At 46.6% G+C, this 26,599-nt stretch overlaps 1 protein-coding gene across 1 annotated transcript in view; it reads right to left on the reverse strand.

Annotated features, from left to right (window-relative positions):
• Mylk (myosin light chain kinase) overlaps positions 1 to 26,599 on the reverse strand; it is a 256,640-nt gene that overhangs the window by 123,064 nt on the left and 106,977 nt on the right. The window contains exons 3-6 of the mRNA XM_075965312.1: positions 19,038 to 19,245; positions 3,656 to 3,704; positions 2,793 to 2,952; positions 1,514 to 1,679 (exon numbers count right to left, since the gene is read on the reverse strand). Of these exons, the coding sequence (XP_075821427.1) occupies positions 1,514 to 1,679; positions 2,793 to 2,952; positions 3,656 to 3,704; positions 19,038 to 19,245 (583 nt within the window). The remainder of the gene's footprint in view (positions 1 to 1,513; positions 1,680 to 2,792; positions 2,953 to 3,655; positions 3,705 to 19,037; positions 19,246 to 26,599) is intronic.

Below are 26,599 nucleotides of genomic sequence, written 5' to 3' on the forward strand. Positions count from 1 at the left end.
CAGTTAAATATGTTTATATACACAAGTTTCTGTGGACTGCAGAAACATTTAAATCAAAATAAAGAGATGTTAAGTAGATGATAGATAGTTAGGTAGATAGATACATAGATAGACAGATAGAATGATAGACAGAGTAAGAAGGCATAGTTTCTCAGGAAAGGAAGGAGATAAAAAGGGAAAACTCATAGGCAAAAGTGGGGAAGAAGGGAGGAAGAAGGTGATGAGGTCACTTCCCCTTCTGATTTCAGTAACCAGTGAGATCTGTGAGCACTGGGGTTTGCCAGACTCCTCCCCACGCACATGCTCAGCTTTCCTCAGGCTGACCTTGGGAAAGGCAAGAGAACCATAAGCGGGCTATTCAGAGAGGCTGACACGGAAGAACTGACATGCACTGAGGATGAAAGCGAGGAGGGAAGCTATTGCTGACAAGTCCAGTCTGGTGAGGAGGATCCTGGGTAGAAAAAGTTACGTTAAGGGACGATCTTTTCAGGTCTAAGAAACTCAGGATAAATGGCCCAGGTGCCTACTAGCACACCAAAGTGCATACTGGCCCCCAGGCTCACTCAGCACCTCTCAGCTCCGCCCTACACATCCTGGCCCTATCCTAAATCTCTGGAGCTCATGAGCTTCCCTTCTCCCAGCTTCTCATTCCTATACAACCCTGCCGTTTTGACCATGCACCCTCTTGGTCCTCTCTCTTGGTCTCCTTTGCTCCTTCTGTCTTCTCTTCCTCTCTCACTTTCCCCATCTCATGGCCTGGTTTCATCTGCTGCTCATGCTCAGCTTACTACTTTCTCTCTCCACTCTAGACTTTTCCAGATGCCTCGGGCCGTATTCTCCCTCATATCTACAATGAAAGCCTGCTGTAGGAAGTATTACAGCTTGTATTTACCCACCTACTGGAGCGTGGCCTCTTATACTATTTACGGGAAAGCTGAACATGCAGGTGTGCGCCCCTTCTCGCTCGTTCCCCTCGCTCTGTTCCTGCTGGCTGCTCTTTTGGATAGCCCTATTCAACCGGTCAAGTGGAGGATTCTGATTTGTGAGTTTACCTCTTAATAAATGACTATCAATTTCTTGATTCTGAGCTAGTGTGGGATTTCTTTTAAGTGTCCAACTGCCATAACAAAAACCCCCTCAGCCATGCCATGGAGCGGTCACGTTGCCAGTGTTTACACACATCTGATTTGAGGGACACATGGACCGGTTAGAGCTCAGGCAGGAATGACGGCAGAGCATCGGCAGCACCTCCTTCCCCAACAGTCAGAGATATGAAAAGCTACCTGAGTTAGGAAAAGGACAGAAGACACAGGAGCAGGGCTGAGTTCGGGACACAGATGAAGGAGATAGAAAGCTCAGAACATCTTTCTCTGGGCATGGTCTGTGCTGCTAGCCCATCCCTTTTCCTCTAAAGATGCACAGTTGTCTAAGTGTGTCACACGAATATCCACAAGAGAGATAAGGAAGAGCTTCCTCTAGGAGGGTCCCTCTGCATCAGCCACCCACCCGATACCTGGGATGGAGAGCTCGGCTGACATGGAGGCTTTCCCTGACCCATTCACCGCCATGCACGTGTATGTGCCCAGGTCATCCTGAGTGACCTCATGGATTTCCAGGATCTGCATACCATTCTTCTCTGACATAGATAGGCGGGCACTTGGCTGCAATGGGACATTTCCCTATAAGTAGCAAGAAGGGAACTTGGTTACAGGAGCCTGCTCTTTTTTTGACCCAGTTATCCTGCCTTCCACCCTTCCCACGGGGTGGACACCAGGGCTTGATTGATGATTGGTTGGAAGGGCCCCACCCACCATGCATGGGTCAGGCTGTCCCGGGGTAGGTGGTCCTGGTGTGTATGAAACACCAAACTAAACAAGCTAGAAAGAGCAAGGCAGTTATCAGCGCTCTGCCATGACTTATGCCTCGGCTCCTGTCCTCAGGTTCCTGCTCTGACTTCTTCTGGTGATGTGGAAGCCGAAGTCAAATAAAATCTTCACCCTGCTTTGGTCACAGTGTTTAACACAGCAACAGAAAAGACGACTAAGCCAACACCTACTTGAGCACTCGGGCTTGGAGCCAAGGTGTGGAAACAGCCTCAAAAGACCTGCGTTTCTCTGAAGGAGGGGATATGAGAAGGCTTTCTATATAATCCCCCTTCAGCTTGTCTTCGCTGCCCTTTCTTTGTGAGGATGAGTTCGGAAGGACCAAGATGGAGGTAAAAGGAGTCCTGTAGCTCATTTCACTCAAGATTTCCTTCTCTGAAAAAAGTCTACTCTCTCTCTGGTCTTGACCCCACCTGCTCCTGACATCTTTTAATGTCCTGTTCTATCCCCATCTTTCTCAGCGCCTGGCACCGCTAGCTCCTCTGCCTCTCGTTCACGTGGCCCAGTTCTGAATCGTTGGTAAAGCACTTCCACATGGAAGTTAGCTAGTTCCACTAGCTCCTCGAGGCATTATTCCGACATCAGAGATAAGGAGACCGGGTTCCAAGAGTTAGGGGACTTGTCTAGCATCATGAACCATAGAACTGTTGCCTGAAAACCACCACCCCAATTCAGATTCTCTCTCTTGAGATGCCTGGTCTGTCTTTACACAACGGCTTTACGCTGTTTGGTGATAGCAGGGGAGCAAGGGAATAGAAGTGTCCCTATCACACCTACTGAGAGCTTTGGGGAGACGCCTGGGCCTGAACCAAAAAGAACCAACCAGAAAGCCAGATCCCTACTAGTCCCAGGGTTTTAAGATCTCTGACTTCTTGGCCAGGGTCAGAGTGTGGGCAGACAAAACGTTACCTTGAGCCAGGTGACCTGTGGTGGAGGCCGGCCAGTGACCTTGCAGGAGAATCGTCCCATCTGCCCTTCTTTGACCACAGCTCGGCCCAACTTTGTGGCAAACTTTGGTGGGCACTCGCCCCAGATGCTAGGACGGGTCTCTCCTGCTGGGGATGAAAATCTGTCCCCAGAAAGAAATCAGCAGAAAATCCAGACTTAGGGTAGCAATTCGATTCTTCCCCTCCTTCCTAAGTTGTTAAAATAGTGGCCAGAAATCATTCAAGGCTTGTTTTCCCAACTCTGTGCCTCAAATATGTCCTCTTGTCTCCTCGGGTAATCGGTGGCACTAGAATATATCACCTCCACCACATGGAAATGAAGCCATGTGGCATTTACTAGTCTCCCTCAATCCTGAGTTCTACTGAGGTTCCTCTGCTTGGGCCCAGCATTCTGTCTAGGTGCAGAAGCTCCAGGAGATGGAGCTGCACAACAGAAGAAGCTCCTTGAAGAGAACATGAGAGCTCTAGTTTGTTCAAGAACATCGGCACTGAACGTCCCTTTGTTGTGCAAAAAGGTTGGGTGAGCCACTGAGACCTGGGACTTGTCTGTGACGGCAGCTACTATTAATGCTTCTTCTGAGTTTACTCATCTGAATTTCGTATGCATTACTATCTCGATTGTTAGAATCCTCTGAAAGCCACAGACACAATCTTGCACTTCCTTAGTATTCAGCAGCTGGGCCAAAGGTTCAGAGGCTGCTGGGTCAGAATGATATCCAATGTCCCTCTAGGATACACAAGACTCCTGCACTAGACCTATGTCAGCCAAGTCAGCAGGAAAAACCAACCCAACCCTTACTCTGGCTTGAACATTTCAGAACTTACCCTGAGGTTTTGGAAACAACAGGCTGACCAGGCCTCTTCATAAAATTCCCTGCAAATAACAAACAGAGAGAAGGCTAAGGAGTCAGGGCCAGGTTGCATCCAGTGTTGGCGAGGAGTCATGCGGATTCAACAACGGGTGAAGCTGGGACAAAGATGGTAGCAGTGAACCTGGAAGAGCACGAGCTGACTCACTGGGGACATCAGGCTAGCACTTCACACACACTGGAACATGGATCCCTTGTGATAACTAAATAAATTTGGTTATACTTCCATCTTTTAAATTTTTTAAAATTTATTTGTTGTTATTTTGTATGTATGAGAATTTACTGTTTGCACACATGCTCACGTTAGGCACATACCTAGTGCCTGTGGAAGCCAGATGAGGGTGGAACTGGGGTTACAGATGGTTGTGAGCCACCATGTAGGTGCTGGGAACTGAACCTGGGTCCTCTGTAAGAACAGTCATTGCTCTTACCTGCTGTGCCATTTCCCCAGCCCTCTTCCTGTATGTTTTCAGTGGGTAAGAAAAATGAAATCACAGAAGCCACGTGTGTAAAGTCAGACCCCAGAGTAGTTCAGGAATTCATCTGCTCTCCCAAATTCTGGAATACTTACCTCTTTGTTGAGCTGTGATGTATTGCTATGGACTCTCTGCTGTCAGAGTTATCTGCAGAGATCCAGCAGCATTCCAGCATAGTCCAGTTTAAGTAAGGGAAGGAGATGCCCGTGGACATCTCTTACCATATCTATCCTTGCTGGGTCTGATGAAGACTCCACTCTTCCACAAAGGGCTGAGCAAATAGCAACAAGCAGAAATGGAGCAGTGCCGAGCCACCATGGAGCCACACCTCCCTCAATCAGCACTACTCCCCCTCACAGCTCTGCCAGTCCTTGGCAAGGCATGATTATCCTGGGCACCCCCAGTTCTAGGGGAGAAGTTAATACAGCCAGTGCCACTGAGCCTGGGTGAGCTGCTGACGTACCAGGCAGCAAATAGTTAAACAGCAAACCAAGAGAGACAAGGTGGGGTGCCCTTAGCTGCTGCAGCTGGGGACGTAATAAATAATGTGGCCAGGAAATAAGTATGCAGTAACGATTGCACAATAGTGTTGTTTTTGAGTTAGGAGGAGGAGGAGGGGAACTGCACGGTTTTGAGACAGCCATCATGCTGGAAGTTATTCTCTTTCCACCACAAGCTGTGAACACGTATAAAAGCCTCCTTACGCCCTACATGGAAGGCTCAGTCATTCTCATAGGCGCAAGTGTTTGCAATGGGGAACATATAGGGCGGTTATTGGAAAATGGTGGATTTCTTCATACTCTCTCGCCTATTTCATTTACATGGTTGCCCAGGAATGAACCCAAGGGTAAAGGCTAAAGGTCACAGCGACCATTTCCCCAGACAGTCCTGTCTTGAGATTTCAGCAGCGCATCAGTGAGATGGGATCAACCACTAACACTTGCATCACGTGCGAGCTGTGACGCCATGCATCAGTGAACGCTGTGGATGCATTTTCGCTCAGTATGACCATAGAGCAAGAGGAGTCTGTCATCACATCCTCCAGTCAAGAGTAAAAGAAACTTTAAGCTGATCAAAGCAGAGGCGAGATTTGAAAGGACCCAACTGACATGTACAGTTAAGATGCTGGGCCCCATCCATGCTGTTGGAAGAAGTTCAAACATAAGCGTTATTAACGGCAGTTGTTCGGGGGTGGCGGGGTGCTCAATAACTTTAGCTATATTCTGTTTTCAGTAATAATAGCTCTATTTTTTTAAGATTGATGAATATATATAGTTACAAAAGAGAAACACAATGTAGTCACTCCCTCCCCAGAAAAAGAGAAAGAGAAAATGAACTCTGGCATCCACACAGGGTGTTAGAGCATCTTCTACATGCCCCGTACAACAGCATCCACCTGCCAGGCTGCTGAGATTCCCACCACATATCATTTACCGCACTTATCAGCGCTACTGATCTTATCAGTGCTACCCATTTGACCTGGATAGGGACAAACAAAACGTAGTTTATTCGTGCAACGAAACATTCCTCAGGCATAAAAAGGTATGAAGTACTGACCCACTAGAGCATGAATTGAGCCTTGAAAAATGTGAAGTGAAGGAAGCTTCTCACAAAGGGCCCATATTTTACACCTTCATTTCTAAGAAACAGGCAAATCCACAGGGAAAAGAAAGTGGTCGGCAGGGATCAGGGCCACAAGGAGGAGAGAAATTAGCAAGTATGGATTTCCATTTGTGATAATGATAAAGTTCAAGAGCTAGGCAGTGGTAGTAGCTGTGAAAGATGGGAGTGTACTGACGATCACCTCAGGGCACAGTGTGCAAGATGGGAGTGTACTGACGATCACCTCAGGGCACAGTGTGCAAGATGGGAGTGTACTGATGATCACCTCAGGGCAGTGTGCAAGATGGGAGTGTACTGATGATCACCTCAGGGCACAGTGTGCAAGATGGGAGTGTACTGATGATCACCTCAGGGCAGTGTGCAAGATGGGAGTGTACTGACGATCACCTCAGGGCACAGTGTGCAAGATGGGAGTGTACTGATGATCACCTCAGGGCACAGTGTGCAAGATGGGAGTGTACTGATGATCACCTCAGGGCACAGTGTGCATGATGGGAGTGTACTGACGATCACCTCAGGGCAGTGTGCAAGATGGGAGTGTACTGACGATGACCTCACCTCAGTGTGCAAGATGGGAGTGTACTGACGATCACCTCAGGGCAGTGTGCAAGATGGGAGTGTACTGACGATCACCTCAGGGCAGTGTGCAAGATGGGAGTGTACTGACGATCACCTCAGAGCACAGTGTGCAAGATGGGAGTGTACTAACGATCACCTCAGGGCAGTGTGCAAGATGGGAGTGTACTGACAATCACCTCAGGGCAGTGTGCAAGATGGGAGTGTACTGACGATCACCTCAGGGCAGTGTGCAAGATGGGAGTGTACTGATGATCACCTCAGGGCACAGTGTGCAAGATGGGAGTGTACTGACGATCACCTCAGAGCACAGTGTGCAAGATGGGAGTGTACTGACGATCACCTCAGGGCAGTGTGCAAGATGGGAGTGTACTGACGATCACCTCAGGGCAGTGTGCAAGATGGGAGTGTACTGACGATCACCTCAGGGCACACTTTGGTAAAATGGTAAAAAGCATAAATATTGCATGTTTTTATACTACAATAAAAGAAATTGATTGAGAACTTTTAAAAAAATCTTAGGAGCTAAGCATCTTAATCCGAAGGCTCTAATTCCTTAAAAAAGAAAAAAAAATCTGGTATTTTCCCATAGAATAGCAATGTTTACAGGTGTCTCTCTGTCAAAGCAAGTGTGATTTACAGTGTTTTTCAAGGGCAATGCACCCATCGGTCACCCAAAAGTGGATCTGAGGAATGCTCATCAGTACCAGAGAGCTTACAGCACAACAGAGAGAATTTAGACTAAGATAACTATGGGAGTGGGGGAGAGTCAAATTGTAAATAGTCAGTCGGCTAAGGCAAAGCCCATTTCCCAAAAGCATGAAAGGCTGGCGGAAGACTAAGACCATGATGGAAAAGCAAGCTGAAAGGAGATTAAGGTAGAGTGCCAGAAACGGAGAGCAAACGAAGAGAAATGGTGAGGACTGGACCGGTCTGTGAGGGAGCGACCAAGACACTGAGGATTTTAACACTCATCTCAGAGTTTTCCAGATCACAGGAATGCTGGTAGGCCCTAGGAGCGAAAAGTTCAACAGAGGAGGGGCTAAGAGCAAACCTGGTGCTTTTCACTGGACGGATACAGAACACCTTGATCCAAAAGCGAAGAGCGTGGTCAAGAGGATAAGAAGGAGGAAAGCTCCCAAGGGTGTGGCAACACCATCTGTCACTCAAACAGGACGTCCACCAAACAAGAGACATGATTAATAATCAAGTCAGGGCAACAGGCACAAACCCCGCCTGTTCCAGGTGAACCAGAAATAGCCAACCTACTTAGCCATCTTCAAAGTGTTTCTTACGGAAGGCTTAAAATAGTGCTTCTCCACTCTATTAGAACAAATCCCACTTTCATAACATGCCTTTAGTCATGCCTGGGCCACCCTTAATTGAAGTTCACGGCTAATTGGCCATGTATATGGTTTCAGAAACTCATGTAAAGCCTTAATTAAAGCAAGGTGACACAGAAAGTAGACCATAATCCTCTGTGTCACAGTATGTAATTGTTCTGCTGGAACAGGTTGGAGGATAATGAGGTCATCGGATGTTTGCGGAACTTGTAAAATATGCTTGGATTTTAGAAATGAATGAGCAAAACTCATACCATCAACCAGTACAGGAAAAGGAGGAGTGAGGTGGATATGAGAATAAAATTTCTTTAGACTAAAAGAGCAGCCATATATATATATATATATATATATATATATATATATATATATTAGCCTTAAAAGAGTCAGGCAGCGAAGCGATGAGGCGATGAGGCAAGTCTTTAATCACAGCACTCAAGAGGCAGAGGCAGACAGATCTCTGCGAGTTCAAGGCCAGCCTGGTCTACAGAGCGAGTTCCAGGACAGAGAAACTCTGTTCTGAAAACAATAACAGCAATAATAATAATAGTAATAATAATAATAAAGGCTTAAGAGGTAACATAGCAAGGTAAGTTAAGGATGAACGATGACTATATAGAGAAAAGAGAAAAAAGACCTCAAGCATGATGTCGAAACAATTCTATTTTGTGCCACAGAATCAGGTCGTAAAAGGTTACTGTGGAAGCCTTATCTATGTCTTAAACTCCCACCATGCCTTGCAGCACACCCTCAAAGAGGGACGTGAAGAAAGGAAAAGTGACAAATGCTGCATCTGTGACTTCAAACTAATGTCCCTATGCTCCCTTTCAAAGCACAAATCCGTTGCAATACCGCCAACTTAAAGACAGGTGAGAAGACAGAAAATCTAAGGAGACATAAGTATGTCACCTGTCTCCTTGATTTAATACTACTGGGTTCCAGTTCTGCCGAGTCTCAGGTCTCCTCTGGTTTACATGTGATGCATGTAAGCACATGTCAGTACAATGCTTGTATAGACATGTATACATTGCTATATTTCACTCAGTAAAAAATGTGCACAAAATAAATATTGCAATAATTTTTAGGCTATAAATTTGAGACCTCTCTTTACAGACTGGTCATTTCTTAAATTATTTGGGTAGTTTTCTCAACTTAAGAAATCCTGGGTGCTATTAAGGGCCACAGAACCCCTGGCTTAAATGTTTCTGAAGTATTGTTCTAGAAAGATTGTAAGGAAGAGGGGAGAGGTCCTTTCTAAGAAACACATACTGTATTCCTAGAACTTTCCCACTAAATGCCCACAAACTTCCCTGACCACTGGGAAGAGAAAGGGACTTCGTGAATGCCATGCCCTTTCCCCTAGGGGGTGTGGTGCTGTTCCAACTGGAGCCAGTGGCTTTAGTACTGGAGAAGTGGCTGGCATTTGATGAACTGACTGATCACGCTTGATCATTAAGAGAAGGTGAGCAGGGCCGAGTGAAACTAGAGGGTGATGAAGTGTTGGATATTTCTGCAGCAAGAAGGTCTCTTCAGTTCTCTTTGACATTCGGCCTTTCTCTGGAAGCCCGACTGCTTGGGAGAGGACCTCACTGGCTCCCAAAGGAAGCAGCCTGGTCAGGGCTCTCCATGAGAGCTCCGGGCACCTTGAGAGAACTGGAAAGTTTATGGGCTGGAGACTTTAATGAGAGCCAAACCACATCCACAGGGAAGGCCTTGCTGACAGCCAATCACTGAAGGATTAGAGAGAGAGGACGATAAAATCCATTGTGCATTTTATAGATATTTTAAATAGTGGTGTGAACACTAAAGTCGAGGACAAGAGAAAAAGGAGGCCACTGGGAATTTTAGGTATGTGGCCATGATGGCAAACAGGACCCGGATGGTGGTGCTGAGAATGAAAATAACAAACTATGTAGGAGGTGACATAGCAGGACCTGGTGACACCTGGTGTAAGGATAGGGAGTATTTGGGAATGACTGAGGTTGCCTGGTTGCCCTACTTTCTCAGAAGATATGGATTGTAACCTGTTGGTATTAACAATCTCCATGGTCCCATGAATGTCTTAACTATAAAATTAAATACCTCTGCCGGGGATTCCTGCTGTGGTATAAACTGAGTTTTTCCCTACCCAACTGTCATTCCAGTCTTCTTTGTTGCAGTCCACTCTTGCTGGAACATACACCCCACAGGTTGTCAGTAGTGGGCACATGCCTCCATGGAGGCCAAAGTTCACCTACGGAGCCAGACATTTCAGCATCATGTTTGAGGATCCAGGAAATGAGAATCCTGAACAACTCTTCCTCAAGGCATTGGAATAAAATACACACCTCTTAGGAGAAAAACTGTTTCCTGGTGTTTATGGATGAATGAGTTCAAGGAGGAGCTGCGTGGAGTTTTGTACTGGAAAGGGGATTAGCTAAATAGCTAGTTTCTGCAAGTGATTTCTTTAAACAAAAATGTTAAATTATTATTATTTTATGTGTATGGGTGTTTTGGCCTGAATGCATGCCTGTGTGTGCAGTGTCCTAGCGGGCCAGAAGAGAGTGTCTGAACCCCTTCACCTCTGGAATTGGAGTTGTAGACAGTTGTGAACCCGGAAATCAATCCCTGGTCCTCTGGAATGGTGGCCAGTGCTCTCAACCACTGAGCCGTCTCTCCAGTTCTAGCAAGTGATTTCCTAACTCTTGTCCACAGTTGCTCTGAGAGTGTAGATACTTGGCCGCTAGAAACTAACATTTCTTTTAGAGTCATCATTGAGAGGCCAAGACCCCATCTTAGAATCCTCTTTCTCTAGAGTTTCCTACTGTGACATTCTAAATAACAGGGCAGGCATTCTCTTGCACACCCAAGTCATTAAGAGCTAAAGTAACCACCCCACCAGAAAGCCATCAAAGACGTCTACCCAATCTGAGGCACTACTCTTTTGGTGTGATGTGGTTTTATCCATTTTATGACCAACCCCTGCACAGGTGTCAAGTTGGGGACCATCCACTGGCAAAGACAGCACATGGGAAGGGTATTTTTTCCTTAGTTATTTTTTTAATTGATTTTATTGAGCTTACATATTTCTTTGCTCCCCTTCCTTCCTCTCCCCTCCCCTCCCCTTCAACCCTCTCCTATGGTCCCCATGATGCCAATTTACTCAGGAGATCTTGCCTTTTTCTATTTCCCATATAGATTAGATCTATGTATGTCTCTCTTAGGGTCCTCATTGTTGTCTAGGTTCTCTGGGATTGTGATTTGTAGACTGATTTTCTTTGCTTTATATTTAAAAACCACTTATGAGTGAGTACATATGATATTTGTCTTTCTGGGTCTGGGTTATCTCACTCAAAATGATGTTTTCTAGTTCCATCCTTTTGCGTGAAAATTTCAAGATGTCATTATTTTTTTCTGCTGTGTAGTACTCCATTGTGTAAATATACCACATTTTCCTGATCCATTCTTCGGTCAAGGGTCATTTATGTTGTTTCCAGGTTTTGGCTATGACAAACAATGCTGCTATGGACATAGCTGAGCACATGTCCTTGTGGTACCATTGAGCATCCTTTGGTTATATACACAAAAGTGGTATTGCTGGGTCTTGAGGAAGGTTGTGGGAAGGGTATTTTAAGCAGATGCCTAGAGCAATTCATTGCAGCAATCAGCAACTCATTTTGGGGTAGGGGTGGGAGAGGGTCTTGAAAGATGATGGTCTACCAAAAACTAATAAAACACTTGAAAAAAGAAGGAAATTGTGACAACTAATCTACTACAGCTTGAATCAACCAAAACGAAACTGCTGGGGAATCCTTCCCTGCGAGGGGCTTCCTTAATTAGATTATTGAAACAGGAAGTACACCCTAAATCTGGGCTGTCTTCTAGTGGCAGCCCAGATAAGAGCACATGGAAGAAGGAAACTTTGTTTTTGCCTGCTTGCCCCTGCTCTCCCAGGAAAGTTCATCTGTTCTGTTGCTGCAGCATTCTTTGCCTGAATGAGAACCGACTTCTTGGGGATTCCACCAGAGACAGAAGACCAGCAGCCCCAGCAGTCCTTTGAAATCCAGCAGGGACTCCAGCACCAGGTTGAGACTGAACAACTCTTGGATTCTTGGCCTTTCCTTTTCAGCATGAGATAGTCATTGCTGGACTACCTGGAAGGCATCCTGTAACCACGCTAATAAAATTTCCGTTTAATACAACCATGCATTATTAAGAGAGTCAGTGTCTTGAGGGGAGTTCTCTTGCTCCTTATGCCCCAGTACAAAGTATGAATTTTCAACAAAATATAACGATAAAAGAGAAAATAGGTCTATGAGCAACTGGGAAAAACCTGGATCCATTGAAGGCCAAGGTTAGAGAAAGGGAAAGATGTGGAGGACCAAGTGATGGGGAGAATAAAGGAAGCGCTGGGATGGAGGAGATACCTGGATGCTAAGATCACACATTCTGCTCTGGAAGCTTCCCAGCACCCACGCCTGGTGCCTCAGAGTCTCTAACTCCAGCTCTAGGGAATCTGATACGGGTGCTCCTCTCGCTTCTGTGAGCACTGCACTCAAATTAAAAATAAAATAGAACTTAAAAAAAATGGAAGTCCTACGGCAAGATCAAAGTAGGGCCACCACAGGAGTGGAGTGGAGGGTGTATTCTGGAGGGAAGAAGAAAGAATGACCAAGGAAGATGAAATGAATCAGGGAGAGAAACCAGTGTGAAGGAGAGTTAGGAGTCCATCCTCAAGAAGAGGGTGAGAATAAGCGCATTGTCGCTGGATTCTTCTGTGTATCCAGTGCGGTGTCTGACAAGACGGTCTCAAGACACAGCTAACCTCCTAGGAAACAGATCACCAAGGCAGAAAGCAACGCCCTCACTGTACCGCATCCGCAGTGTGCGCTGTGATGAGAGAGGGAAGGACACAAGTTCAGGAGCATCTCAGGATTCTGCCTGGATTAAAAAAAAATAGGGCACAAACCCCTAAAAAATGAAATTGCACTGGGGAGTCTGATAGATTAGACTGTGTTTATAAAGGGTATAATTGAGAAATATATAAATAGACCTTTCAGAAGGGAGGGAAAGTTAGGGAGGTGGGGAGAAAACACAGCAGACATTTTACAGGAACAATATAATATTATTTAAACTCTGTCATGTAAAATATCCAGTGTCATGAGCCACTCCAATGTGAGGTGAAAAGTGGTCTGGCAGTTCCTTGAAATGGACAGAAGCTCAAAAAGAGGAGCAGTCACCATACACTCAAAACCACCCAAGAGTGCGGTGTCCCAGGAGCTGGGCCAAAGCTCACCAGGGCCACCCTCTGAACTTCTGTGACACATGGCCATTCCCCCTTCTGCCTGACATTCTGGGTGGTCTTCAGAAAGGCCCTCTCTTCCTCTCTCATGGTCAGGAGCTGTGATCCACAGGTCAGCAGTTTCATTTATATGCAGAGAGCAAGACAGCAGTCTCAGTACCGCTAGGGGTCAGGGATGAGGGGAAGAGGGAGGGGATAGCCAGGAGGCCAGGCTGGAAGAAGACAGAGCAGGCTGCTCCAGGCCCGCTAATATTTCCTGAAGCACCACAGATGATTTATGTTTTGGGGATAGAATCTTGATAGTAGCCCAGGCTAGCCTTGAAAATAATAACAATAATAATAACAACAATCCTTAGTGTCCCACAGGCTGGCTTTGAACAGGTATGCATCACTATGGCTGACTATGTGAGTTGAAATCCTCCTAGTGAGGTCTGTGGGCAGCAAAAGGGTGACACCTGGTGGTGGCCGAATTTTCAACATGGGTATGTGACGAGACTCCCCAGAGAGGCCTGTGTGTGTACATTTGCACTAACCCATCCTGTAACACTGACAAATCTGTATCTCTTCTGGGCCTGCAATTTAACCAGACTGGGTACTAAGCATAAAGCCTGAGAGGCAACCCGCTATCAAAGAGACTCTCTGGGTCCTCAAATTTCAGAAGCCTTCATCATATGTAGAGGATACTCATGTTTATGCCGAGTGTACTCCGAAATAATAGCATTTTGGGTATACTGAGCTAAATAACTGTCCTAGGCACCTGGGTAACTGTGTGGTCCTGTCCTAGACACCTGGGTAACTGTGTGGTCTGTCCTAGACACCTGGGTAACTGTGGTCCTGTTCTAGGCACCTGGATAACTGTGCAATCCTGTCCTAGACACCTGGATAACTGTGTGGTCTTGAACTAGGCACCCGGGTAACTGTGGTCCTGTCCTAGACACTCAAGTAACTGTGTGACCCTGTCCTAGACACCTGAGTAACTGTGTGGTCCTGTCCTAGACACCTGGGTAACTGTGTGGTCCTGTCCTAGACACCTGGGTAACTGTGGTCCTGTCCTAGGCACCTGGGTAACTGTGGTCCTGTCCTAGACACCCAAGTAACTGTGGTCCTGTTCTAGGCACCTGGATAACTGTGCAATCCTGTCCTAGACACCTGGGTAACTGTGTGGTCTGTCCTAGGCACCTGGGTAACTGTGCAATCCTGTCCTAGGCACCTGGGTAACTGTGCAATCCTGTCCTAGACATCCAGGTAATTGTGTGGTCTGTCCTAGGCACCTGGGTAACTGTGCAATCCTGTCCTAGGCACCTGGGTAACTGTGTGGTCCTGTCCTAGACACCTGGGTAACTGTGGTCCTGTCCTAGACACCTGGGTAATTGTGTGGTCCTGTCCTAGACACCTGGGTAACTGTGGTCCTGTCCTAGGCACCTGGGTAACTGCAATCCTGTCCTAGGCACCTGGGTAACTGTGCAATCCTGTCCTAGGCACCTGGGTAACTGTGTGGTCCTGTCCTAGACACCTGGGTAACTGTGGTCCTGTCCTAGACACCTGGGTAATTGTGTGGTCCTGTCCTAGACACCTGGGTAACTGTGGTCCTGTCCTAGACACCTGGGTAACTGTGTGGTCCTGTCCTAGGCACCTGGGTAACTGTGTGGTCCTGTCCTAGACACCTGGGTAACTGTGTGGTCCTGTCCTAGGCACCTGGGTAACTGTGTGGTCCTGTCCTAGACACCTGGGTAATTGTGTGGTCTGTCCTAGGCACCTGGGTAACTGCAATCCTGTCCTAGGCACCTGGGTAACTGCAATCCTGTCCTAGGCACCTGGGTAACTGTGCAATCCTGTCCTAGACATCCGGGTAATTGTGTGGTCTGTCCTAGGCACCTGGGTAACTGTGCAATCCTGTCCTAGGCACCTGGGTAACTGCAATCCTGTCCTAGATGCCTGGGTAACTGTGTGGTCCTGTCCTAGACACCTGGGTAACTGTTTGGTCCTATTCTAGACACCTGGATAACTGTGAAATCCTGTCCTAGGCATCTGTTCTCATGTTCTGATATAGATATGAATAATTTGCATTGGTATGGATCTTAAGGTCAATTTTGTTATCTGTATATATATTTCTGATATTAAGGTATTGCGATTGTGTAGTTCATTTAAAAATGTAATGTATATAGGTTGTTAATGGACAATCATCTATAATAGTCAAATTTGTAGTCATGTTAGTTAGATTTTCTAGATATATAGAGATATATTTCAGTTAGATAGGCATTCTTAATATCTTTCAAAGACTGCAGAATATGGCATTTAATGTTTTAATAAGTTAGGGCTTTTCATGACAATGAGACACATCTGCTCCTGGCAGCACCAATCTACTTCAAAAGGAAGATGGGCATTGAAGAGGCTCCTTATGGAGTTTGATAGCCATTTGGGCAAGAAACTGCTCTTGCCTGGACTGTTGCATAAACTGGACACAGAGAACCCGCAGAGAGAAGACTGCTGAACTTGCCTAAAAGGTGAGATGGCCTTTCGGGGCTCCTGATTCATGAAAGAGTCTGCGAGACATTCTGCAGGACACAGCAGATAGTGACTGAACTGCCTTTGAAATTTCCTGCTTCATGGAAATGTCTTTGGATACTATGGGCCCAAAGGCCGAAGATGGATGCCCCAGCAGTACAAAAGAACTTTGGGTGACTGTCCAGGCAGTGAGATGTCTCTGTCGTTACTAGAGTTTTGGAAGTTGCTTATTTCTTGTTTAATTAGGTAATATTATATTCTTCTGGAGTCTTTGATGGAGTTAAAGAATATATGGATAGTTATATAGTTTTCCTTAGTTATGATAAAAGATAAAGTAGATGTAAATATTGTAACTGTAATTCTTGCTTTATAACTGTTTTGTTATATGTAATTTTGCTATGTTAAAGTGAAAGCCTTTCCTTTTTGTTTAAACAGAAAAAGGGGAAATGATGGAGGAAGGTCATTGGCTAATAAAGAAACTGCCTTGGCCCATTTGATAGGCCAGCCTTTAGTTGGGTGGAGTAAACAGAACAGAATGCTGGGAGGAAGAGGAAGTGAGCTAAGATGCCATAGCTCTTCTCTCTGAGGCAGATGCAATGAAGCTCCGACCCAAGATGGACGTAGGCTAGAATCTCCCTGGTAAGTCACCACCTCGTGGTGCTACACACATTAATAGAAATGGGCCAAACTGTATTATATGAATACAGTTTGTGTGTTGTTATTTCGGGGCATAAGCTAGCCAGGCGGCCGGGAGCCGGGTGGCAGGAACGCAGCCCGCAGCTCCCTAGTACAATGCTCCTTGGCTCTAATCGCCAAACTGGAAGTCAGGCAAGGAGGGTTTCTTTTTTTTTCTTTTTTTTACAGGCTTTCCTCTGTAAGTATTCTAAAGATGTTAGGAGCAGCTTGGATAATCACTGGGTACCATTTCCTAATGGCGAGGGTCTACACTAATCCATACACCACTCTGTGTGATGCCCTCCACCTTAAAGGGAAAGAAACACGGCTCAGAAAGGTCCATTTGCTCATAGGTAGAAATCAGTACAGCTAAAACTCAACCAAGGCATTTGGTTCTGCCTCCCATATGACCACCAAAGGTTAAAAGTTTCCACCTGTCAGTCAAACTTGATTCAGGGTCTCTGTTCTGTCCAGGGAAGAACAGACGTTGCAGAGGAGGTCAGAGGTGGCGGGGGTTGGGTGCAGGGGTAGGGTGGTGGCTGCTGGAGTCACTTTGTGAAGGTAGACACTAGCCTGGCAGGGTTGACAGTTTTTTTCACGGCAGGAAGCGATGAGTAAATTCTTCTAGGCCTATAGGACATATATATATATATATATAAAACACATCGCCTCAAACAAGTTTCTGATATGGAAGTGGGATGCCCCAGATCTGTTCACAGAGAGAGGTGGCAGCCACAAGACCATTATCCCTTTAGAGTTAAAAGCATAATATATCTTATACGCCGGGTCAATCTACCCAGTTAAAACCCAGCCAAAGAGAAGGTGAAGAGTACAGACTGTGAACCTAGCCTTGCTCTACTATGATTGTCCCGCCTCCTTGCCTCTCTCCTCCTATCATGACCTGAAATTTGTTCTGCTGGGGTGAGCCACCAGATTAAACTTCCTGAATAGTAAAAACCAAGAAGGTTCACAAATTATCTCAGCTTTATATAGACCAGTCCAGCTTTGAACTCAGAGATCTACCGGTATCTGCCTCCAGAGTGCTGAGACTAAAGGTGTGTGCCACCACAACTGATTATGTTGATTTCATATAATTTCCATGCATTCCCAACATACTCCAGTCTTCCTTAATATGAATAACAGAAAATAAGGGCTAACCCAGGCTGCAATGCTTGGAATTCACATCCGTTTTCTGCAGAAGCCGAGGTCCAGAGGTTTCAAGTCACACATTAGATTGGCACAAGCTGGGATCGGGACTTTGAACTGTGACTCATAGCTCAGCACTGTGCCTCAACTCAGCTCCAAACAGGAAGCCAGCAAAGGGAAGGAGAGAAGTTTTGTGGCAGCGGGGGGGGGGGGGAGGTGTGAGAGGGGCTTGATTTCCAAGTTTAGACTTTGTGATCAGTAGTATAGGGGACAGCAGAGCACCAAAATGACTTTTGATAAGTTTATTCTGAGACTCTGACCAGCCACTTCCTGTCTGGAATGCCCCTGCCTCAGACACTTGAAGGTCATTAAAATGACCCAGTTAGAGAATTTAAGGAAAACGTCCAAACTATGCATACTCCACTCTGGAACTCATACGCCCTGCAACTGCGTGGGGAAATAAGGCAGAGAGGTTGAGGAGTGGCCACTGGCCCAGGTGCACATCATCCCTTCTAGAACCTTCCAAAGCACCCTTCACAATTTATCTGAATTGCTTACACACAGCGTCTCCTGCAAATGAGGTTGGGAGAACAGTCTTCTGAAGAGAGAAAAAGCACGTTTGGCTGTGTGGTTTATCAGCTCCCAGACAGGATCCAGGGAAGCAGGTCTTACATCTGAGGGGGCTGGCAGACCCCTTTGTCCTTCCAGACATCAGGCCTTGAGAATCTGCCAATGGCCTGACATAGAATGTTCAACCCCGGAGAGCAGCTTCAGCCTGCCAGGAAGACAGTGGTGACAAACCCCATATTATTTATAGCCAGATGCTTCTCCCAGATACTTTTAAGTTAGTCATAATTTTGACCACAGACGTAGGGAGAAATATATATATTTGTTGTTGTTTGAGATAAGGTTTTTCTGTGTAACAGCCCTGGATATCCTGGAACTAGCTGTTGTAGGCCAGGCTGGCCTTGAGCTCACAGAGATCTGCCTGTCTCTGCCTCCCGAGTGGTGGGATTAAAGGTGTGTGCCACCACCGCCCAGCAGAGTTACATATATTTTTATGGTGAGCACTATTCTCCAGTGGTGATGCTAACAATAGATTCTGTCCATTCATTCCCAAACATGTGATACTGACCTGTGCAGGGATACTAGAAAAACAGTCATAGAGAAGGTAACGACCCCGAGTCTCAGAGCTGTGTGATGGGTGCTTAGAGGGTGACAAACCAACCTTAAAGAAAAACTGTGAGGGAGTTGACAGGAAGGAGAGTTGGAGTCGGGGGGCTGGGGGTGGGGTTAAGAAGGGTTCTTTCCAAGTTGAGGGCTTTGAGCAGGGACCTGAAGAACACGAGTACAATCTGGGTGAAAGATCAGGGCAGGAGCTCTTGCTTATGCAAGCAACAAGGTGAAATCCCCAAGGTTTGTCAAAGGAGAGCAAGGCTTGGCCACAGTGAGGTGATGGGTGAGGAGCGTGGGAGATAGGCCAGTGCCAGGACAGGGGTCCCTTTGGAAAGTCACCATTAAGAGCCTGTCTTTAGTCTTGGTGTGATGTAAGTCATAGCAAGGCTGGAACGTGAGCCTAGACATGAGTCCAAAGCCCCCCAAGGTGTGTGTAGCATCTCCTATAAGTCCTCCCATCTGTGAGAGAGGGCAGAAGGCAGCAGCAGACCCAGGAACTGGCAGCTCATCTCCCATCACAGAGCTGCCCCTGGGACTCACCTTCCACAGTCAGCTCCACGGTCACCTGGCGGGCACCGCTGCCATTGCTGGCTTCACAGGTATACTTTCCGTTGTCCTCCTCACGGACAGGGTGAATTACAAGGCTGAAAGTCCCCCGTACTCCATAATCCAGCAGGAAGCGGCCCCCATGGGTGATGGTTTGCCCATTTCTGTGCCATGTCACCTGCGGCTCTGGGTAGCCCCGGACCTACAAGAAAAAGAAACCGTAAGGGCTTCTGTTTCACACAGGCTCACCATGTGTCCTAGAGGTCAGAGTTCACGGTTCCTATGCATTATATTATATGCTGGGTTGGAAGAACAGTACAAAAAAAGAAAGAAAAAGAAAGAAAGAGAGAAAGAGAAAATAAAATAAAGATCTCAATAGTTTGAGCACTGTGACACGCATTTGTAATTGCAGCACTTCAGAGGGAGATGCAGAAAGATCTGGAGTTCAAGGTAATCCCCAACTACACAGGAAGTTCAACCCGGGGCTGTATAAGATTCTATATGAATCCCTCTCCATCAAAAACAACAAACAAAAAGCCCCCAAAATACCAAAACCCTCAATATTAAAATTTATTGAGTGCATGCTGGGAAAGTAATGTATTTTACATTTTGGCAATAAATCATTAAGATGAATTCCAACCTGTATTTCTCTCTGAAGTTTTCTTGTAGTTACTGTGTAACACGAATAATAAAAACCTAGAGACAGATATTGGAATTGGGGTTCAACCTGAAGATCAGAGAAGCAAAGCCACTAGAGAGCTCTTTCCTCCATGAAGTCTTCAGACTGAAAAAGAGCAATTCCTGCCTCATCCTGTCTTATAGTTCTCTCTCATGCTGGGATTAAAGGCGTGCACCACCACCACCTGGCCTCTATGGCTAACTAGTGTGGCTGCTGGAATTAAAGGTGTGTGCCGCCACTGCCTGGCCTGTATGGCTGACTAGTGTGGTTGTTTTATACTGACCTCCAGGCAAGCTTTATTTATTAAAATACAAATGAAATCTCACCACACTACTGGGAGAGACAGCCCTACACACGCATCCCTTGGCAGTCTCAGGATGGTCCTGCATCAGCTCTCTGGCTCTGGCAATAGTTACGACCTTCTGTGAGTGCTACGTGGTCAGTGCTTTCCCAAGTACCTGACTCACCCAAGCCTCAGAGTCCCTTATTCAGAAAGCACAACTCTCAAAACAGGGAGAAAGGAGGAGATAAACTCCCATGTAAGAATTATCTTCGAGGGGTTAGAAAGATGGCTCAGCAGTTAAAAGCATGTGTTGCTCTTGCAGAAGACACAGAATTGGTGAGGAGGTCTCGCCTATGTCAGAAAGCTCACAACTACCTGGAACTCCAGCTCCAGGGGATCTGAGGCTCCCTTCTTGACTCCTCAGGCACCTGCACTCACACATGCATCTCTCTCTCTCTCTCTCTCTCTCTCTCTCTCTCTCTCTCTCTCATACACACACACACAGATCTCTCTGTCACACACACACAGATCTCTCTCTCTCTCTCTCTCTCTCTCACACACACACACACACACACACACACAGAGAGAGAGAGAGAGAGAGAGAGAGAGAGAGAGAGAGAGAGAATAAATTTTTAAAAAATTACTGAGTTCCGGACAAGAAAATTCCATTAAGTGCCCTTGAACACCTGAAATACAATGGATCCCCTCAGGCTGGACTTATCTTCAGTGGAGCAGTGCTGCCCAGTTCACCCTGCTCAGCGAAAACCTAGAACTGGGCAACTCTGCAGTAGGAATGTGCAGAGACCGCGTGGAAGGCCCCTGGGAAGGAAGTCGCTTTTGCCACAAACATTGTAGAGACATTTTTTATCCATGCAGCCATTCCAAGGCAAGAAAGAATGGCTGCAGGTGAAATGGAACCAAAATTTGCAGTACGAACCCTCCCCACCCCCACGCCCACACTCCGTAGCTTCCCCCCTTCCTCACAAGGTCATGTAGTGATGCTATATGGGCATGAGGGGTAACATCTGCTAGCTCCTAGGCACCCACACACTGTAGTGACTCCCCTAAGCATGCTAGGGGAGGGAGCTCTGTTGCAGCAATGATAGTTGTCTTTCTCTTGATGCTGGGGATCCGCCCCAAACTCACAGCTGCACTAGGCTAACTTTCCTGAGTTCCTCCGTTCCCACCATCTTCAGACTCAAGCCTGAGTATATAGTATATGGATTTTTGTTCCTAAGGAAGCATTGACTCCCAGTTAAAAAGCCCAAAGCCAACAATCCTTCTTGGATTAATTCATATAATCATCCCTTCAGCAGGAGTTTATAAATCTTATATGACCTGTCACTCCAGCCCGGCTAATACAGAGTCGGGCTTCAATGGAAAGAAGAAAGAAACAAAGAAAGAAAGGAAAGAAGGAAGGAAGGAAAGAAGGGAGGAAGGAAGGAAGGAAGGAAAGAAGGGAGGAAGGGAGGGAGGGACGGAGGGAGGGAGGGAAGAACCCAAACACCAAATCAGTATTATTCATCTCATTTGCAATTCCCACAAACAAAAAGCTCCTTCCTATAAAAATCTAAATTATGCTCTTGACAGAGACAGATGTCCCATGAGGAAATGCTTCAGTTTTTAAGTTGTCTCCTTCAAAACTTGTCAGCAATGCCTGAGACTGTCATGGTCTCACCACAACTATTTCCCACCTTAGATGTGACTAAGACCACATCCACCTGGGTATATGAACCCTCAACACTGCTGTTCGAAGCCAAAGGAGACAGTGCAGGTTTCTGCAACTCAGGTTATGGGAATCCCTCCTTTTCCTTTTAGTTAACTGTCTACCTGTGATATTTCTGCAAATGTCACACACTTAGTCTTTGTTAAACAGAAGAAAATATAAATGTGCTCCTTGTATTCATGTATCCCTAATGGATTATAGTCACTCATTCATTTGTTGAAATAAAAGAACTATATAAATAACCACTATGTGTGTTTGAAGGTGGCCTGCCTTGTGATCCCATATAAAATCATCATCATATGGCCTTGATCTCGTCACAAGCACTTATACAAAGGAACATTCAACATCAGGTATCCTAATAAAACAGTCTCCTGTGTTTTCAGAGAGCAAGCAATGAGGCCCTGAGCCGGGGGTGGTCACATGCGGATTACAGGCCATGGCTGTCTTCTCCCAAAGTCTGTTAGGTAGGGCTGGCCCATTCTCCTGAAGATGATCCCAGAGGCCTGTCGACTTCAGAGCATAGGGGCTCAGCTCTGCAGCCAGGAGCAGATAAATCATTAACAGCACCCAAGGCTTCCAAGCATTCCAGCAGTGTGCACGCTGGCCCCCTGCAGCAGGCCGCTGGGGGCATCAATGATTAACTGGGAACACTGAGAGCGTTCCAGACCTCAGGGACATGATCTCTTGACCCTTTCCTCTTTTCTCCTCATTGTCTTGTTCCAGAGTTACCTCTGAAATACCGTATTAAAATAATATTCAAAGGTTCCTGAATATGCTGAAACTGGCATGATTTTATAAGACAGTCTAAGTGTGCAAACAAGACTTCCATGGCTCCTGGATCTAGGGCAAAGGCAGGGACTTTGTGACCTTGCTCAGTTCCGAGGTCTGATCTGCAATGTGAATGGATACAGGTTCTGCCGCAGTGAAAGAAGCTCAGCAGGCCCCTAACATCAGTCATTCGGTTTCAGAACGTCCCTTTTATCACTCACTGCCTGTCCTCTATGCTGGATCCAAGTAGGGAAGATGGGAAGTCTTGGTTCACATTCTTGGGGTGCACGCATGGCTTTCAGTTAAAAAGCTACAGTTGGGAGTTGTATGGCTGGGATCTTTCAGAGGCCGGTGAAAGGCCACAGATGTCTAGTTCTCAGAGAAGCTCTGCACAGACCCTCCCTTGACTCACAGCACTGTGAGGGAGCACCTTAGGTCGAGCTGCTGTCGTAGAACACTATCTTCTGAGCCTCACAGCCATCGACGTCATTGGAACAGCTGCAAGAAACTGCAAGAGAAGCCTGAGGTCTGGCTTCTTTACTGATGGTGTTCCCTCACAGAAAGAGGGAGTGGAAAGGGTTACTGGACCCTCATAACTGCCCCTTACTGAGCTTCCAAGCAATCGGTATGTAATTCTGCCCTAACTGCGCATGACTGTGCACTCTTGAGAGCAGACAGACTGTCAAAGGTTAATTGAAGGGGATTCAATCTATGCAGCTTTGGGTCAGTCTTCATAGTCTTCATCCATACCGGGGAGAGACTTTGTGATGGCGGAATTGCTTTAGGATCTCTGATGCTCCTATAAGCAACCCTTCACCCATACTCTGTGAGTAAACCAATAAACTCACTGATTCCCCAAGTTGGGTTTTTGTAGAATCCTACTTTGGTCTGTTGTTGGTGTCCTATAAGGAAAGGGGCAGACACTGGTTTATGTCTCCCCAGGGAAAGAGCTGCCTCATCAGCTACCCTGTGATGGGGACCTGAATGGCAGCCATGATGCCAAGTATAATATTAGAGACAGAGCGGAGTGGGTTTCCCACCATCTCACATGGCAGATGGAGTGGTACATTTAGGACCACAGTTCTGATCTCCAGTTTCAGAGGTTGTCCAGACCTCACTGCAAATACCTCACTAAGGAAAACAAGTTTTGCATAGCCCAAATTGGTGGCAAGAACCTCTCTCTCCCAGACCCTCCATCTCTTAAAGAGCTGAAAGCAATGTCCAAAGGGTTCAAAAAAGATATGGTCATGCCAGAGGGGACTCGTAGGCTGTTCCCTGTATTGAGAGCAGGACAGGATCAGAGCCAGGAGAGCTAGGGTGGAAGAGAGAGGGCAGCGTGACAGCCAGGCCTCAGTGCCTGGGTCTGGTCAGACTTCCTGGTCTCTCTGCGCTGTAATCCCCTCCTAACATGGAAGAGAAGATTATTCTTTAGGTGTCCCGAGCTCCTTCTGTCTCTGAGGTATGGCTTAAGTGGTGACTCACCTAGCTCTTAAAGTAACTTTTTCCCTTTCACCTCCATTCCCCTCTGGGCCCAACCCACAGCCTTGCTGCCCTCTAATTCCTCATATGGGAAAAGCAAGTGACCACAGGAGGAATGTTCATGAATGCAAAGAGGCTTGCCCTCCCTTTTTCACCATAATGAGTTTTTGGAACTGGCCCCAAAGAAGGTCATTCCGAGGAGAATCATATTTTTGCCACAGTAACCACATTTAATTGGAGGTTGTGTTCTTGAACAGAAGCCCAGAATCAAATAAATCAGGGGCATAACCAACAACTGTCATAAAAATAAAGATACAGCAGTCAAAACCCCTATAATAATTTTAAATAGTAAGACTGTGCTCCCGCTCTATAAAATGTCCTTAAAAACCGTTATGGCCTCAAAAGGCCTTTAAAAAAAATGGGGCTCCTGAGAGTGTGGCTGGTATGGGAGAAAGCAGGGCTTCTGTTGGGGAGTGTTACCCCATCCAAAGGGGACCGTTCACTAGGCTATCAGACCAGCAGGTCTCTTGAAACATGTTGAGGGTCCTCACCCATCCCTCATCGCCTAGGGCAGATCTTCCCAGCCTGAACTCAAAGCAGTGGCAATACTGCTGACTGCATAAACCTGCCCAGACTCTAAGCCACACATCTGCCTTCTCTGAACTTGATGCAAAGTAAAAAGGGGACGATTTTGCAAAGATGGCCAGCCTCTGTGGGTCTTCTGATCCTGGCAGCTCCTGGCCCTGTGTGTACACTACAAGTCCATACAGCTGCAGGGACAGCTGCAGCAGTCTGACTGTCAGCCAGGACTAGGCAGGACCAAAGAACTGAGGTTTTGCCCACATCTGGGATGAAGGGAAACCAAAAGGAGAGTAGCCAGGATTGGGCGCTTGCCCAAGAGAAACAGACTGCCTGGCAGGATGCTGGGACCAAGAAGATGCACATACAAAGACTAAACAAACAAACAAGGTAAACAGTGAGCCAGAATCACTAGGGGTATAGCAGGCAGTGACGGGTGGATACTGGGGATGGCTGGGAATTTTCCCCAGGCAGAGAGACCTCTTTCCCAGTGCAGCTGCTGCCTGCGGCTCTATGCTCTGAACTCTTCATTCTCTAACAAGGCATCGCTATCTCCAGTAGAACTCTTTTCCTACTTTTTACCTTAAAGCCCGTTCTCACTTAACTGCCAAGATGGTCCTTGGACTCACTCTGCAGCCCGAGCAGGCCTTGAGCTTGTGTTCTTCCACCCCCTCTCTGCCTCCCAGGTAACTAAAATTGTAGGTCCATGCCACCAGGTTCAAGCACCTGTGTTTATAATACACGCTGTATCCTGTGGACAAAGACTAGAACAGAGCTGAGGATAACTGGAGAACAGGAAATAAAGCTGGCTATGAAGATCTACACCTATAATCCCAGCACGGAGGAGACTGAGGCAGGAGGATCGCAGGTCTGTAGCCGACCTGAGCTACATGGTGAGATCCTGACTTGAGAAAAAAAAAAGTAGGGGGTTGGAGAGATGGCTCAGGGGTTAAGGGGACTGGCTGCTCTTCCAGAGGTCCTGAGTTCAATTCCCAGCAACTACATGGTGGCTCACAACCATCTGTAATGAGACCTGATGCTCTCTTCTGGCCTGCAGGTAAACATGCAGACCACTTATACATAAAACATAAACAAATAAGATTTTTTAAAAAGGTAGGAAATAAAGGCAATGGGGCTGCAGAATTGGTGGAAGACTTAGTCCTCTGTTCCACCTCTGAATATGAGCTCCCAGGTAGCAAAACACCACCTCCCCACAAAATGGACCACAGGTACCGGGAGTCTAGTCTTGTGGGTATATTAGCGGGTGAGGAGTGAAGAGTAAGCCATGGCCAAAGCATGACCAAGCTTCAAGTCCGTGCCAGCAGCTGGCACCCACCCCACAGCAGGCAGGCAGGTACTTAATTAAGGCTTAGGATAATCCTCTTGCAGCCCAAAGCCCCAAATGAACCGGCAGAATGCACCAGGAAGAGATCATAGCCGCTGACAACAGCAATTAGGAAGCCTTAGCTGTGGCTTCTTTCATCCCCGCCCCTGCTGGGGAAACTGGAGGATGAAAGCTGTTCTGAACACCATCCTCAGAAGGTGTTCTTTAACTGGATCAGTGGATGCCAACTGGATCTCCAGGGACACATGCTTCAAGTCCCTTCAAGTCCTTGTTCTCTGCCGCTTCCATTTCTATGATTTTTCTTTGTTTCTTGTGAGCAGGGACACAGGCACCCTCAAGTCTCTGGACCTGCAAGTCTATGGACTCCATTCTCTTTCTCTGAGTAGCCCAGGCTGTCCTGGAACTCACTTTGTAGACCAGGCTGACCTAGAACTCAGAGATCCCCCTGCCTCTGCCTCCCGATTGCCCTCCTTTTTCTTTCTGACAATTTAAGGCAGCATGAAGGTTGGTGGCCTTGGGTGACACTGCAGTCCCTTTAAAATCTTACAATGAGAAGCCATTTCTTTTTGTCAACAGGCATAACTTCCCTATTCTCATTTAATGAGACACCTAAGTCCTTGAAAATGCGCAACCAAGACACAGGAGTAAAAGTGTACAGGGGAAATTCCCATACTGACAATTCTTAATTCCCTGTAGG

The sequence above is a fragment of the Microtus pennsylvanicus genome, chromosome 1 (assembly GCF_037038515.1).
Source record: "Microtus pennsylvanicus isolate mMicPen1 chromosome 1, mMicPen1.hap1, whole genome shotgun sequence".
NCBI lineage: Eukaryota > Metazoa > Chordata > Mammalia > Rodentia > Cricetidae > Microtus > Microtus pennsylvanicus.